The sequence below is a fragment of the Octopus bimaculoides genome, chromosome 3, assembly GCF_001194135.2.
Source record: "Octopus bimaculoides isolate UCB-OBI-ISO-001 chromosome 3, ASM119413v2, whole genome shotgun sequence".
NCBI classification, from domain to species: domain Eukaryota; kingdom Metazoa; phylum Mollusca; class Cephalopoda; order Octopoda; family Octopodidae; genus Octopus; species Octopus bimaculoides.
The window spans coordinates 166,183,114-166,201,281 of record NC_068983.1 but is presented as its reverse complement, the minus strand read 5'-3'; the positions used below and the strand labels follow the sequence as shown (position 1 = coordinate 166,201,281).

At 35.7% G+C, this 18,168-nt stretch overlaps 1 protein-coding gene across 8 annotated transcripts in view; it reads left to right on the top strand.

Annotated features, from left to right (window-relative positions):
- LOC106867341 (rho GTPase-activating protein 39) overlaps positions 1-18,168 on the top strand; it is a 452,309-nt gene that overhangs the window by 314,064 nt on the left and 120,077 nt on the right. For all 8 annotated transcript variants that reach the window (XM_052966674.1, XM_052966678.1, XM_052966677.1 and 5 more), the window contains one exon: positions 5,545-5,683. In XM_052966674.1, coding sequence (XP_052822634.1) covers positions 5,545-5,683 — 139 coding nt within the window. The remainder of the gene's footprint in view (positions 1-5,544; positions 5,684-18,168) is intronic.

Sequence of the window (18,168 nt, the reverse complement as noted above, 5' to 3'; positions counted from 1 at the left end):
GGCACATAAAAGACACCATTTCGAGCGTGGCCGTTTTCGTGCGGGTGACACGTAAAAGCACCCACTACACTCTCTGAGTGGTTGGCGTTAGGAAGGGCATCCAGCTGTAGAAACTCTGCCAAATCAGACTGGAGCCTGGTGTTGCCATCCGGTTTCACCAGTCCTCAGTCAAATCGTCCAACCCATGCTAGCATGGAAAGCGGACGTTAAACGATGATGATGATGATGATGATGATATATATATAAAGCAAAGTCACTATGTTGGCACCAATCAAACAAGTTGATAGCTGGTTAAGTGCTATTTTCTCTATAATTCTTCTCTTGGTGTCTTTCAGCTCCAACAGAGATAAGTTTAGTACTTCTCTACTTTGATCCAGTTTTTTTTTTTTTCTTTTTGCTTTACTTTCTCTTATTCTAGGCTTACTCACGTCCTCCTGTCCATTGTCAGATTACTTTCTCATTAACATTTTAGATAAACAGAGGATAGAGGCTTTTTTTTTCTTTTTAGTAGCAAATATATTGTAGCTAGGAGCAGATTTACCTAAACACTTTTTAAAATTTTTTTGCTGGTAGACTAAGATAAAACATAAAGTACTTATATCACTGGAATGGTAGATGGTAATCTTCTTGGTGGAGCAACTGAAGAGAGCCTTTTACATATGTGTGTGTAAGATCACTAGAAATGGTGGTGATGATATCATTGAAGGATAGAGAGTGAGACTAAGTGCTATGGTATTGAGTTCAGTGACATTACCTGAGTACAAAAATCTTGCAGCTGTCATTTTGATTCCAATGCCAAAAAAATTGTACAGGTAAGACAAGTGAGGGAGTTATTCAATCAATTATACTTTACTTCTCTTGGAGTAACAACAGACTTTTTCTGTTTGGCTGTACTTTTTGAAATTCTAAAATTAAGTGAAAATTTTCAAATTTGGTGTATTGATGTAATTTTTCATGCTGAATCTCAAGGCCTAATTCATTTGCTCCAGAAAAATTTTGAAAAAAGTTACAGAGGTTTAAAGTTTGATCATTTTTACTCAGTCAGAAAACAGGACTTTTGTGTGTGATGGCACGTGTTTTAATATCAATCTGTTAACAAATGAAATATTGGCAGAATTCTGCTTTATGCATGCCATATAACTTTTCTATTTTTTGAAATTTTCAGAAAATTTTCATGAATTCTCGTGTATTCTACATGAGAATTCATATGATTATGCAAAAACTGAAAATAAAGATTTTGGTGCGTGGTTTAAGGCTTATTTAGCTGTTACTTTTAGCACATATCATGACCACCTCATACCTCATGTGTTTTAAGCATTTTATAAGTGAAAAATGACCATATGGCTGGACAGGATAGCAACAGATGGGTAAGCAACTCGGTAACAGCTTGGCACCTGTATATCTCTGGCTTTCAATTGGCTAAAATTGCCCCAAATTTGCAAACTTTAAAAGCTGTTAACTCTTTATTTATTGATTTATAACAGAAATGAATTTCATGTCAATAATTGTCATACATCAATACCCCTAATATGAAATCAATTTGAACAAAATTGAAGAAATTGTTAAGTGGCAGCCAAACAGAAAAGATCTGTAACAACAGCAAATACTTGGCATAGCCTCAATCAAGCTGGAACCTAGACTTCAAATGTTTAGATAATTAAAACATGACATAAATTAAAACATGACATAAATTAAAACATGACATAAATTAAAACATGACATAAATTAAAACATGACATAAATTAAAACATGACATAAATTAAAACATGACATAAAACTCTATTTCCTAATCTTGCATATCATTCAGCCAGCATCTTCTAGGTCTCACTCTTCCTCATTTCCTTTTGAGGATGTGGGTGCTGAGATTCTTGGCACTGATAATGCGACCAAAATGCTGCAGCTTTCTCTTTCAAACAGTGTCAAGAATCTCTTGTTTCCAATTCACTCAAGGACTGACTTGTTTGTTAACATTTGAGAAAATGTTGGCCCTACTGATCCTTGGCACTCTTTAGTAGCATGTTGTTTCAAATGCTTTCAGTTTGACAGTGTGGTTAAGAGAAGTACTTTGCAATCTCATTGTTCAATGCCATTATGTGGTACCTTGGGCAAGTGTCTTCTGCTTTCGCCTCAAGCTAACCAATACCTTGTAAGTGAATTTGTTTGATGGAAACTATGTAGATGCCTATCATGCATGTGTGTGTGTGTGTCCGTGCCCCCTCCACTGCTTAGCTGCTGGTGTTGATAGCAGATGCTTCAATATTGTGAGTACCAGTTAACTCAGTATGTTGAATCAGTATTTCTTCGCTTGCAATGCATATTCAACTCACCAAGTAGTAAATGCAAAAGCTATCTGTGCTTAAATCTATAAAATAATACTGGTAAATGAAAAGCATATCAGATTTATAGCCATTTGGTTTTCCAAGAATCATGCTGGCTGTTTCCCACTCTAGCAGCAGTGAAAAATTCAGTGATGCAAGAAGTTGAGCTTTTATGTGACTCAGTGGAATGTTGGGATGTTATTAGACAGATAACAGATTGTTCAACTGAGGCTGACCTCGGTTGAAGAGATGTGCCATCAATACTGTGATGCTATCTGTGAAGCCAGGCTGCTAGAATATGACAGTACAGTACAGTCTAAGTCCAGGGTAAGCTTTGCAACTGTAGGTCAAATTAGACCAAGGGCTAACTGCTGTTACTGTATAATGAATTTAGCCAAACATTAAGTGAAAGATGATATCAAGTGATACTTCTAAGGAACTACTCACCAGTGATGTTTTCCTGGTTGGTTACAAGTGTGACAATGTAACCATAGCTCTAACCATTCAGACATTTTGCTCCTATTTATGTTCCTATGCATGTCTAACTTACTCACTGAGTCATTCGTTTATTTAGTCAGAGCATCTATTTTGGGCTAAGCAGCTCGCACTGAGAAGGAAAGTAGGTTTTATTCTTTTATCCAAACTGTAACTCTTGGCGTTTAAAATCAGCGATACTTATTCCAATATTATAAAAGGTGTGTGGTTGTTTATATATCTTATCAAGTGGGAGTCTTTAAGTCTATTACAGATGTGGTATGGTTGGATTTAATTTGGTGGTTTAGCTTAACAGAACTGGGTTTGTAATCAAAATCTGACCCCGTTCTGTCGACAGATTTAATTAAAATTTGGAGATCTGTGTTTATTGTTTTGACTTACACGTGTGCATATAATTTTCAAATTGCGCTTATGAAAGGAGAATTATAACGAACTTTTAAATAAAAATGTCAAATTTATTTCTAAAGAACATTTGTTCAGTTGATCAGAATCATAAGAGAGTTTGAGCTCCATGAAGTGATTAATATTTGAGAGATCAGATATTATGTCTCTGCTTGTGACATAATAATCATTGTTAATAATTAAACATACACTTTACTGGAAAGCTGGAAAGATGTTACAGTACATCTGACCAAGAGATAAGCTTTCAACATGACTAAGTCTATTTAATTGCCGTATCTTTGAGTCATGCTGTGAGAAGAATGCACCAGTGTCCGATATGGTAGCTTATAACTTGTATTGTTACTGATTAATATTCTGTAGAGTTCTATGGTCGGGGGGGTTTCATTTACATACGTGTGTGTGTGTTGTTTCCATGTTATGTTCATTTGTCTTGATTGCTTACTAAACAATAGATCCTGCTGTAAGCTGCTTGTGTTAATCCTTGTCTGTAAGGAAATTAATAAAGTATTATTGAGGCAGGAGTTAAGTGCTGTGGTGCAACAGTCCTGACTCCTTAAAGGTAACTTTAGGTACAAAGTTGAAAACAAATGAGAGAAGGGAGCAAAGCAAGAAAAAGGAAAGCTCGGAGTAAGATGTCTGTAGAAGATAGTCATTAAGTTAAATAAACAATTATTTGATTAAAGAACAGTAATGTTTGTTATATTTTGTTTCCTTTGTGCCTTACAGTTGGCTCTCCATTACAGGTATACTGGTGGCTAGCAAGCTCTGATGCAGCTGATATTTAATTTAATTGTTTATCTTAAGTAGATACAGTATGTTTTAGGAATGATCTTTGGCACCTTGCAAGAAGAAAGAGGAGAAAATAAACCCCCTCTGCTGCTCTCTACGTTCTGTGTCTATTATTAATATGTAGGGATTTCTTGTTTGATTCTCTTGCAAACATATCTAACATATGTTCTGTATTAGGCAATCCTAGTTCTACACAATTGCTACCATGTTTGTGGTTCTTTTCTTCTACGCATTGAAGGGGCCACCAGCCACACACACACACACACACACACACACACACACACACGCATACACACAGCACAACACAAGCTTGTGTATATGTATATTTAAAAACTATATACATATACACAAATGAGTGCATATGCTGGTGCATATGATGATGCTAAAATGTAATTCTTATCAAGGATATTTAATTGGTTGCTTGCATGTGCTATAGGCCATTGGAATTGGTGTGGGTTTATCTTACAGTGCAATTAGCCTATTTAATCCTCCCTTCTTGCTCTACTCCATGACATATTAAACTCATTGATTTATGTGTCCTTATCTTCCTCTCTTACTCCTATAACACCATGCGTCATCACTATCAACATTGTCCACATCCGTGCCAGTCATTTCTTCAAAAACATTCATTATTTCATTGATTTCCTGTGATATTTGTAAATGTAATAATTTGTGAAGTTTCACTAGCTTTTTCATTGTTATAAACATTGTGTGTGTGTGCGTATGATGACGATGTGCACCTGTTTACCTGAGGGTTTATGTGTCATTATGAATATTTGTCTACGTATTGCATTATATGTATTATTTTCTTAAAATCTGCACACTTCCGGTGATTACTAAATTTTTGATCATTTGCAGTTAATTTACTTATTGATTCCATAAAGATGTATTTTATTGATTTCATGTTTTATTGATAGGATATTGGTACCTAATCTCCACTGCTTATGATACATACTATTTCCTTTCCCAGGTGTCTATAATCTCAACATGTTATTTCTTAATAATATTGGCCCTTATCATCATTTCTCAGAAGCTGATTAGTTGCGATATTTTGCCCAACTGTAAAATCACTCTTTTGGACATCACTTTTTTCTCAAGACAACACCTTGTTCTTAATTTAAACTTCCTTGAGTTCAACTATGCTGTTCATCCTTCTTGAGTCAATAAAACAAATACCTGTAATGTATTGGAGTTGAATTCATTAAATATGTCTCCTATCTGTTACAAAAAGAAAATATAGTATATCCTTCCAGTTTCTAGCAAACCACTTCTGCAATCAAATGAAAATTGCTTAATTTATGTTCTTAATGACCAGTGATAACAGCAGGAATACTTATATATACTTCGTCTAACTGGAGTTCTTATATCAAGCATAAATATAAAAAGTTAAAAAAGAAAAATTATAAGCTATAATATTTTATTCTAGTGCAGCAGGTGCACAAATGTTTGCTTTGCAGTTTTGTGTTTTACTTCTTTGTTGACTGTTAAAATTATTTTTAAATGAAGTTCTCATTTGATTTTCTCTCTCTGTCTCTTTCAGTAAAAAAACAGATGATAACCAGTGGTGGGAGCTGTTTGATCCAAATACTTCAAGGTTTTACTACTACAATGCAACCAGCCAAAGAACTGTTTGGCAAAGGCCACAAAACTGTGACATCATACCTTTAGCCAAGTTGCAGGTAAGTAAATCTCCATTTTTTCCTTCCTCCCTTCCTCATTTGTGTAACTGTGTGTAGTGGTTTTTGTATTGTTTATAGTTAGAAGGGAAAATAGAATTAAATTTTCGGGGGGTTGATGTCCCAGCATGGTCACAGTCCAGTGAGTGAAAAGACTAAACAAAATTCCTCTCCAATGTATTTTCATTCCCTACTAAAATATTCTAGAATAAATATTTTATTTAAAAATAATTGATTAAATTCTAATATTTTTTTCATTTCACCAGTAGATATTTATCATACATTAAAACTGGAAATTCTAGATTGTTCTAACAAATGATGTCTCTGGTTCAGCCACTTTTTCATAATAGTTCTTGAAACAATAACTCACAGAATTTATGATTTCTGATGGCAGTTCAATAGCAATTTTATTGATTTTAGTTGTTTAGTTCTTCTCTTTCAAACAGTATGCATTTAAAATCACACGTTATCTAAATTGGTTTACTGTTGCAATTTCCAAATCATTTTCTTTTCTTTAATAAAAATTCCTCTGGTATTGCTTAAATATACATCAAAATACTCATTATTTTGTCACATTACATTTAGGGAGAAGAGCAAAAACAATCCTAATCCTAGTTTTTTTTTTTTTTTTGCTGTGAAATATTATTACACTCTTCAATTTTCACTAACAATTTCATACATAAAATATATAATTCAAAGTAGTTTGAAATGTTGATAGATTTCTTTTCCTTATAATTTGATACTGTTTGTTAGTTCTAAAAAGCCTTATATATTGCAACCTTTTCTCTTTTTCATTTATGCTCAAACAAAACATGGGAAAAAAACTGTTCTTAAATTTTGTAATAAAATTAGATCACTCACCATCATCACCATAATGTCCGCTTTTCCATGCTTATATGGTTGGACAGAATCTGTTGAAGCACACTTTCTACAGCTGGGTGCTCTTCTTGTCACTAATCCTCACTTGTTTCAGAGTAAGGTAGTATTTCCCCAAGTCCAGAAATGTTCTCATTGAAAGATTCTACTTGTATGACAGTGGCTCTCATTTACAATCATCACATAATGTTAAGACAAGGAGATGCTAATACATACCTGCATGCATGTACGCACACACACACACACACACACACACACACATGCACACATGCATGCATGCACACATATACATACATGTGTAAATATACAATAGATTTCTTTAAGTTTCTACTTACCAAATCCACTCACAAGAGTTTTGTTGGCCTAGGGTTATAGTAGAAAACACTTGCCCATGGTGGGACTGAACCCAAAACCATGTGGTTGGGAAGCTAGCTTCTGAACTGCACAGCCACACACTTTTCATTATACTTGCTAAGTTTATAAACCAAACTAGATTCAGTCTTATTTTCTTGTTGCACATCATTTGTTAGCAAAATATCATTAGAGATTCTTATTAAGTGTTAAATTGTGCATATGCATTACACGATGTTGGTGTATAGAGAAAAAAAAAAGGGGATAAAAAGAGATCCTTTGAAAGTCATATACACTTATAGGGCTGGTTTCTCGGCTTCTGTGGTGATTATATGCCTCACCTGGATGGGACGACAGTCCCTTACAGGATTACTCATTTTTGCCTGGTGAGTGGACTGGAGCAACATGGAATTAAGTGTTTTGATCAAGAACACACTACCCGGTCCAGGAATCGAAACCACTATCCTGCAATCATGAGTTGTTGTATAACACCTTTCTCTGTGTTACCAAAATGTTTCTGACTGCACATGCTCTGATTGTAATGGTTAACAGATATGCATTCATAGCTGACAGTCATTGGGAGCCAGCCTATAAACAAACTTTATGCTGTCTACTTGTGTTCACTTGTGAGGTTTGGGAATGTTATCTGAACAGTTCTGTGATTTTCACAATGACTAATAATATTATTTAAGCAACAGGCCTGCATCAAATTTTGAATGAAGCTCATTAAAATATACAACTGAGGCCCTCAGAATGTTTCCTCAGGCTGTTGGTGAACATTTTGTCAGACACAGGGTTTTCAGAGGCATGCATGTTTCAAGCTTGGTTGAATGTCAGCCCAAGACAGTGAACCTTCAAAACAACCAATCTTTAGCAAAAAGATCAGAAAATGTAGAAAAAAAAAGACTAGTGAACCCATCCACTTGATATTCCATCAGATTTTCAATCAGATCAGAATCAGTTATGGAGTCTTATCGGGAGATTCACACTGAAGACCTAAACATACCTTGTATTACAGTGAAATTTGTCCTCTGGTTTTTGACATTTGGTAATATTCATTCTGGGTTTAGGGAGAAAGTTAACATTATTTACTGAAGGAATAGTGTACCTTTTTCTTTTGTTTAAGGTCAGAAACTTTCTAATACCACCTTGTATATCATTATTCCTTCATTTAATGTGCTACCTTATTAAAGTAAACATCACAAACAGCCCAAACTAATGGTTAAGGAATGTTGCTTGTGCTTTTGTGTATTTGCATGGTTGTTTTTGTCACTCTGTATTGTGAAGTGTTCCTAATTAAAACGTGTGGGAGAGGGGGAAAGAAGACGGCTTGCTTTTACTTTGTATTGGGCCCTTAATGTGTAGGACAATGTGAGCCTTATTTGTACCTCCTCCACAGAAATATTTTACCTAACCCTTTGATACCAACCTACCTGAAATCACCCTTGCTCCTAAGATAGAAACCCGTTTTAAATTAAAATCTTCCTTCAAAATTTCATATCAATTCATGTTCCAAACACCAACTTAATATTGACAAAGTTACTTTATTAATTTTTTTCAATTAATTAAAACAAAGGCAATGTATTTCAATGAATATGGCAAGGAAAGGGTTAAGACATTCACTGGAGATTTAGTTTTGAATATTGACGAAAAATTATTGACAGTAAATATTCTATTGTAATTTATTTAAAGTTTGAATTTCATTTTGAACCCTTTCCCTGAGGATTGATTATTTCCAAAGTAATTCAGTTCACTCAGATACTTCTCTGTTCTGCATGAATAATTAGCTTAACCAATACTTCCTTTGAGATTATTCTAATATTCTAAATTTCTTCAACATCAGGAACAACTGTAGACCAATTCTGCATGTTGGTATCAATTCAAACTTGATGTTTCATTTGTTTAGCATAGTTTTTACGGGTTTACAGCATTAATTTCCTTGTCTACGGAAATCACTTCTAAACTCTTTCTTGATCAATATTTATTCAGACTACATTCTATTAACTTTCTAGATTGTCTTTATTAATTCTCATCTTCAGTATTTCAGTTGGTTTTCGATACCTAAATTTGCACATCCCTTTCTATATGCTTTGTACTTTTCAATGAAAACAACATAGATGGGGGATCTACAAATGGACATCTCATAATGATAAATACAAAGTTAGTGATAGACACTATATTATACACATATAGGTTGTGAGCATTAGGTTAGTAAACACACATTGATGTATTGAACATACATCTGTGTTTCATGTGTGTCTGGGTTGACATGCTTTGCATTTGTGTGTGAAGCATAGTTCATTGAGTATCGAATGCCTTATTCCTTATTTCTTTGAGTTATTAGAATGAAAGATGAATGGCCATTGAATTGTAATTTGATCTGCACCTTCCTCCCAAATAAGTAAAGTCACTGGACTTAAATGACTATACATGCACACACACACACACACACACACACACACACACACATACACACACATGCACACATACACACACAGTCTCTCACATACAATCTCTGTCACATCTGTATAAATATAGTTCCTGTAAACTAGGAGAGATACACAGATTACCTAAAGCAGGGAGGGCATGTCATTGATGGGGTTGTAAATGTTGATGAAAGGAATAAAATCTAGCTGATTGATTGATTAATTGACTGAATAATTAATCAAACAGTTGAACAGTTAATTGGTTAAACAGGTAACCTAGTGACAAATGAAAATAAAGAAGTAAAATACAACCAGTGTGTGTGTATGTTTATTATTGGCACACTGACCCTCTCAAAATACAGCAATATACATACATATGTATGTATGTATGTATGTATGTATAGCAAATTATAAAATTCTCTTGTCATAAATTAAAGCAAAAGTTCATTCAATGTCTTTAAATCTTTCTTAGATCTGTTAAAAAAAAAAAAGCGATCATGTACTTTAAAAATTTACTAATAGAAAAAGAAACCAAAATGTTAATATAGAAATTTAATTTCCTCATCTTTAAATATTGCATTCCTCTCCACCCCATTCCCACCCTGAATGGTTTCTGTTGTCTTCTTTACTGTTGTAGCAGTTTTGGCTTGAAATTTTCCTGTGGATTAACATTGTGTTGTTGCAGTGATTTGTGTTCCTTTACTGTTTTTTTTTATATAATAACTGAAAAACATTATTATCATGTTTGTTTTTGTTTGTTTCTAACTGGCAAAAGAATTTACTAAAAAACATTGTCTCACATGCTGTCAATTTTGTCTAATTTGTTTCTTCTCAATAACATCTTTAATTACACAAGATATTTGTTCAAGCTGGTGCTTGTAAATGTCTTTTGATAAAATGGGTTGAGGGTGGGGGTTTGCCAATTAATATGCTAATGCAATTCCTATCTGATCATGAACAGCTCAGATTTTCATGTAAAATTAATCAATTAACAGTTTGATTTCAGCTTTTATCCTTATTTCCCATTGTAAGCAGTGCTGCAAATTATTCCCATGTAATATTTTTGTGTTTAAAAAAAAACAAACACTAACAATTAATAACTGACTGTACATCCATCTATTTGTTTCATTCAGTTGCTTGAAAATACTTTTATAAAGCATATAATAACCTCTTGCACCTACTTAATGTCTCATCTGTTGCCTGTTACAGCAGAAATTGGGGGGATGTTGATACATTGTCATGAGTATCATAGACCACTCTAAGTAGAGGTGATGTCAGCACCAAACAGAACAATAAAACAAACAAACGGGATACACTTCTTGGATTTTTGAATAAATTGTAATCAATGCAGAATTGGGCAAATATTTTGAAGCTACCTGATGGTCTGGGACTCCACAGAAGCCATGTTTTGTTCTCTTTCTCTCTCTTTCACCTTGGACCATTCATGAAGAGTTTACTTGTTAGAAATTCAATGTTTTGCCATGTCTGGAATGTTCTAGTAACAGATTATGTCTGTTTAGTGAAAGATAGAAACAGAAAGAAAAGGGGAAAGAAAAAATCCCTTTTAGTTAGAATTTAATGAAGACAGAGATCAACAGTTTGAACCATCATATTCAGCCAGGCATGTTTCTGCATGTTTCTGAATCATAATCAGAAATCATGAGGTCTTGACACTTTAACTCAGTTTTCATATAATCTTGTATTTAAAAAAAAAATCTAAATAAGAAACGTTATCTTGCATCCATTGGTTGGCCAGCTGAGCTAGCAACAATCACTTCTACTGTTAGTTGTAGTTGATGATTTTGTGGATACTTGCATGTAAGATGTATTTCCATCTAAAGCAAATGGAAACATTGAGATAAGAAATTAGTTACATTTCACTATAAAATGAAAGTGATATTTTTATCAATATGTATTTTGTTCATCATTTGATAAGACTTAAGAAAAGGAGGGGAAAATGAAGAAGAAAAGACACTGTGTAGAATTTGAGATGGTAAAGTAGTGTCCAGTATTTTATTTATTTGGGTTTTCATCTTATTTTCTGATTTCCTAAATTCATCACTTTCGATTCAATTTGTTATAATTGATATAGTTTATTTTCTTGGTAATAATATATATCTATAATCTCATAGAATGGTATTGGGAAGGAGGGTCATGCTTGTTGTTGCTTATGTGATGGAACCCTATCTGTGTTTCATTTGTCTAACTTCATTTTAATGACTTTATTGCTTAACATTGAAAGATTCAGTAAAACGTTGGCTTCTACAGACACAGGTTGCCTGAAATTCATTTTTAACAACCTTTTGCTTTTTAAAATACCATTCCTAAAACTGACCACTTTCTAATTGTCATTGTGTGGGAGACATCCTTTAACACAATGTCTATTAACCATTGTTTTCTTGAAAGCCATTTAATCTTGAAATTTGTTTGGTTCACCATTAACATTTTATGTGAAAGGAGGGTTGTTTTTACAATAACTGCTACTATACCACCGCCACCACCATTAAAACTTCCATCATCATCAGTTCCATACTGCCTTGCATGTGCAGAGTTTTCTCTGTCAGCTTTATTCTTTGTGTGTATGTTTTGAAATTGTTGCTTCCAGCAGAAAATATGTTTTAACATTTTGATAATACCATGTAAGAAATTTGTGGAAAATATCATCATAGATCTCCATAGTTTCAGTTCAAATACCTATTTTATTAGAGTGCTAACAATGTGTTCCTGTGGTGTAAAAAGGTCATGCTTTGGAAAGTGTTTGGAAAGAGGATGGTTAAATTGTGTAAGTGTGTGTGTGAGAGAGAGAGAGATATTCAAACGAGTGCTACTGACACATGCATTTTGTATACACACAAATTCTGTTGGCATGCACACACACACACACACACACACACACACACACACACAGATGACTATTAGCTTTGTTTGTATGAGAGAGTGGGGGCACATGTATATGTGTGCATGCCATTAGTATTTGTATATGGGTGTGTATACATCGACTATATACCATCAGAGTACTTTTTAAATTATTTTATGACCAAAACTGAGTTTGGTGTTTTATGGCAACCACAATGATGGAGAGGACAACAGTGGGAATTGAATGAAAAGAGGCAGGGAAGGATTGAGGAAAGAACAAAGAGAAGGAATATGGACTGAAGAGAGGAGAATCGGGGAAACGATACGAAGCATTAATCCAGGAGGAAAGGAATGAAATTAATACAAGAAACAGAGCTAGGTGGTGTCAGGTGATTAACAGTGAAGCTAAGGCAATTAGAGAAAGAATGAGGATCGTTAATCAAGAAAGAAGGCAAATTATGAGCGAGATGATAACAGACAAGGATACTTTGTGTCAGGCTGGAAGAGGAAACGAAACTGAAGAGACTAGGTTTCCTAGCCAAAGGATTATCAAGTAAATGACATGATATTATTGCTGTGGGCGGGAGGGAATATTTATAGCAGACACTGTGCCATAAAATGGGCCATGCATATTTCCGTGGGTACTGCTTGGAGCTTCTTTTCATTCCACATGAAAATAGTATTTTAGTTGTTAATGTTTTTAATGTACTAAATTTCAAAGACTAATTTCAAAAGCCAACAGGAAAAATATTTAATACTCTGCTGTATAATTACAATTTAATTAGTTTCCTTCTATAATGAAATATTGGTTCACCTAGCACTTTGAAGCATATTCTTCAACTCTCTATTAATTTATTCTTACTTGTAATACAGTTTTTTTTTAAATATCTGTTTAGCAACACACATTATAGAGCAGTTATTGTTGTTAGTTTGAGTTCAAATGCAACCAAGGTTGACTTTGCCTTTCATCCTTTTGGAATAAGTACCTGCTAAGTACTGGTGTCAATGTAATCAACTAGCCCCTCCCCTAAAATGTCAGGCCTTGTGCCTATAATAGAAAGGATTATTATTATTATTATTTGTAAATATATTCTTATGTTCTTCAACTGTGAGCTGACAGAAATCAGTAGAGTATGGGAAAAACTGGTTTGTAATGGTAAGGAATTATAGGGTGAGTAGAACAGCAGAATGTCTTCAGAGAAGCTCTTTATGTTCTGAGTTCAAATCTCACTGAAGTCAACTTTGCTGTTCCTCCTTTCATGGTTTATAAAATAAAATACCAGTCATGTATTGAGGTCAATGGAACTGACAAGCCCCCCCCCCCGCAAGTGCACTGACCTTGTGCCCAAATCAGAAATAATAATATAACTTAATTATATTACTGGGTTTTGACAGAGAAACTTCCCATAAAGTTCATGGCCAAGAAAGTGAATCTGAGAGATTTAACCATACTCTCATCAACATTTCACATTTATCTTCCATGCTGATATGGTTTGGGCAGTTTGATAAAATCTAGCAAGCCACAATGCCACATTGAGCTCCAATGTAAACCATGACATGATCGGACGCCCTTCCTAATGCCAATCCGTTGGAAGTGTGTACTGGATGCTTTTTGCTTTCATGCCACTGGTACGAGTGAAGTTGTGTGTAACCTGCAAGACAAGAAAAGAGAAAAGGAAAAGGAAAAAGCTCTCGCTGCTAAGAGGGGAGTATTTAAGAAGGGAAGGTAGAAGTGGATGGCTTTGCACCAGGTGTTCAAAGACTCAGGTATGATGTCTTGCTAGAGAGGAGAAACTTGGCTGAAGGAGATAAAGGGAAGGCAGCGATGGAGTGCCTGAGGGTGAGCAGAAGGGAGGCTATGGACAGTGGGTCATGGGAGGGAAGGAGAGGGTGAGTGGGAAGTAAGTAGGTGGGGGCAGAGGTTAATGTAGTGAAGGGTAGGGGTGTGGTTGATGGGGGGAAAATCTAGGTAGGAAATATAGAAGTGGCTCAGGAAGGAGAATACAACAGTGAGTATGTGCAAGGTGTCGGAGTAGTGGAGGGGGAGTTATACGGATACATAAGGGGCTATAATAGGTGGGTGGGTCAGGGTGATAGATAGGCGTGGATATTGAGAATGATAGCAGATAAGAGGAGTGTTTAGGATGGAGTAGGAGAGAGAAGGGGCAGGAGAGCAATGGCTGAAAGCACAGAAAGAGGGTTTATTGGTCAAAACAGTGTGGGCAGGGATGCTATGAATGGAATGGAAGTGGTTCCAGAGGGGCAGAAGGAGGCTGGAAGGGAGGGGATGTATTATGTGCTGATTCTGTTCTCAGGTGATTACAGCAGCCGAGTAGTACCATAGATGGAGGAGAATGATAGGTGTTAGGAGGTGAAAGTTGGGCGATGATGCTTGATGTGCCAGAGAGAATGGAAGGACAGGGCCCAGCACAGACAGGCATAACAAAGTAGTTTTAGGATATTATTTTTGCTATTCTCAAGCACTGCAAAACACCAATCATCTTGGTCCTTTACTGTCTCTTCTGTAAGGTTCAGCATCATAAGACCAGCCTTCAGTACTTTGTCCCATGTCTTCCACAAGTCCCATCCTCTTTATGCAACCCTCCTTATCCCTATGCATCACATGACCAAACCAGCACAGTTTTCTCTCTTACATCTGTTTCCTCTCCATTCATTAGCACCTTGTCGTACATGCACACTGACATTGCACATCCAATGGAGCATCCTAGTTTCTTTCCTCTCTACTTTTCACATGTCCTCTGTATTCAGAGGACATGTATTCACTATCATGTAGTCCTCATTTCATTTATTATTTTATTATTTAAAAATATCATACTATATTATTTAAATATATATCATCATCATCATCATTGTTTAACGTCCGCTTTCCATGCTGGCATGGGTTGGACGATTTGACTGAGGACTGGCAAACCAGATGGCTGCACCAGGTTCCAATCCTATCTGGTAGAGTTTCTACAGCTGGATGCCCTTCCTAACGCCAACCACTCAGAGAGTGTAGTGGGTGCTTTTACATGCTACCGGCACAAGGGCCAGTCAGGCGGTACTGGCAACTGCCACGCTCAAATGGTGTTTGTCATGTGCCACCTGCACAGGTGCCAATCCAGCGACACTGGCAACGACCTTGCTCGAATATTTTTTTCATGTGCCACCGGTACAAGTGCCAGTAAGGCAACGCTAGTAACGATCACACTCAAATGGTGCTTTTTACGTGCCACTGGCATGGAAGCCAGTCAGCTGCTCTGGCCACGATCACGCTTGGATGGTGCTCTTAGCGCTCCACTAGCATGGATGCCAGTCATCGAATTTGATTTCAATTTCACTTGCCTCTACAGGTCTTTGAAAGCAGAGTTTAGTGTCCAATGAAGGAAAGGTACACATAAGTGGGCTGGTTACGCCCCTGGCATAGGCCACGGGTTATGGTCTCACTTGGCTTGCCGGGTCTTCTCACGCACAGCCCATTACCAAAGGTCTCAGTCACTAGTCATTGCCTCAGTGAGGCCTAATGTTCGAAGGTTCTGCTTCACTACCTCATCCCAGGTCTTCCTAGGCCTGCCTCTTCCACGGGCTCCCTCAACCGCTAGGGTGTGGCACTTTTTCACACAGCTATCCTCATCCATTCTTGCCACATGCCCAAACTAGCACAATCGTCTCTCTTGCACACCACATCTGATGCTTCTTAGGTCCAACTTTTCCCTCAAGGTACTTACACTCTGTCGAGTATGCACACTGACATTACACATCCAGCAGAGCATACTGGCTTCATTCCTTGCGAGCTTACGCATGTCCTCAGCAGTCACGGCCCATGTTTCACTGCCATGTAGCATGGCTGTTCGTACACATGCATCATACAGTCTACCTTTTACTCTGAGCAAGAGGCCCTTTGTCACCAGCAGAGGTTAGAGCTCTCTGAACTTTGCCCAGGCTATTCTTATTCTAGCAGCTACACTTTCAGTACACCCACCCCCACTACTGACTTGGTCATCTAGGTATTTTGTAATAATATATTTTAATACAATTATGTAGTTGTAAATTTGAAGAGGGATGTAAAATGAGCTTATTTTCCTTGAATAGTATAATGCATTAATTGTATTATTAACCTCATCTAGTGTGTTCCAGCTACACTGTATTTCAATTGCTGTATTCCCTGTCTTTGAACTTCATACTTTCTCTCTCTCTCTCTCTCTCTCTCTCTCTCTCTCTCTCTCTCTCTCTCTCTCTCTCTCTCTCTCTCTCTCTCTCTTATGTACATGTGTACGTACTCACTCTTAGGTTAGAATTGAACTTGCAAATATTTTTAATCGTAACATTTGATTTCACTCTGCGCAGGGACATGCAATAAATATATTTGTGTAAGATGGTTTAAATGCCAGTTGTAAGCTGTTTGACCTCTCTGGATAAAACCCTGTTGTCTTTCTATACTAATTGAGTGTGTGTGTACACGTGCACACACACACAATACTCTTGTAACTATAATACAAGCCATTATTTTTTGGGGTTTTCTACTCATATAATGTTTTATAGTACTTAGTAAATCTACGCAGCTACATAAATGTGTGTGTGTGTGTGAATTGCAGAGAAATTGATTTAGAAATATATTTATGTTACCACAAACAACATGAAAAGAAATTAAGTTGTTATTAACTAACTGAAACAAACAACAAAATCAAATTTCAGATATTGAATATTTCTTGTTGCTTTATAAGCCTTTGATCAGTTTTTCTTTATTATTATTATTATTATTATTATTATTATTATTATTATTATTATTATTATCATTATCATTATCATCATCATCATCATCATCATCTATATTAATTAATTAATTTATATATCTTACTTCCCTTGTAATGAATAGTTTAGAAGGCCTTTTTTTTCTTCAGTCTAGTGACAATCAATGAACAAAAAGCATTTGGTCCCTTATTGAATATTGCTTTTGATACATGTGGAAAATGAGTCCTGATAATGGGCTGAGATATTTAGAAAAATATTATATTTATTGTGATTCCTACTCCCCTACTGTTTTTTTTTTGTTTTTGTTTTTAATGCCATTGCTAATATTCACATCAGAGGCGATGCCTTTGTGTAGAAATATGTATCTGGATGCTAAGCTTTTAGCAGGAGACTAACTGTATGAGCAATGCTAATATATCTCTTTTGTTTTTGGATAATGATTCAGCAGTTAATTTTATACTGATTAATGGACAGAATTGCCATCTTTGGTTTAACATAACTGATTTGAATGGAATTTTTTGATTTGCAATGATTAAGATATTTTGCATTGATAATTTAAGGCATGTCTGTGTGGTTAAGAATCTTCCTTCCCAACCATATGGTTTTGGGTTCAATCTAAGGCACTTTGGGTGTCTTCTACCACAGCTCTAGGCTGACCAATTTGGAAGATGGGAACTGTAGAATAAGCCCATCCTATATGTGTTGGTGTGTCCCTTTGTCTTGATATCACATGGTTGTAAACAAGTCATACAAGTTATATTGTTTGTTTCCAGTCTTCCATGACAAACATGTCCGATCCAGGGTAGATATTACCTCATTTGGAAACATTTGAGAATTGGTGACAGGAAGGGCATCCAGCTGTAGAAAGCTGTCAGACCATTGCAAGCATAGAAAAGTTGGCATCAAAACAGTGATAATGTTGATGAGATATACTGCCAAAGGAAATATTGTCCATTGCTTTTTGGGAACATGTCTCTGATTTTGGAACGATATCATGGGTCTGTACCAGGAAGAATGCTGATCAATTTGAGTAGAACAAAATGAAATGATGGTTAATTCAGTTCTAAACTAGGATAGTTTTTCACCATGACCTTTTAGAAATATTGAAGAATATAATATGCAAATAATAAATTATATATATATATATATATATATATATATATATTACTTTATTTTCTTTGAATTTGTATAAGCAGAGTAGGTAGTGTTGTCTGATTTAGCAGGGCA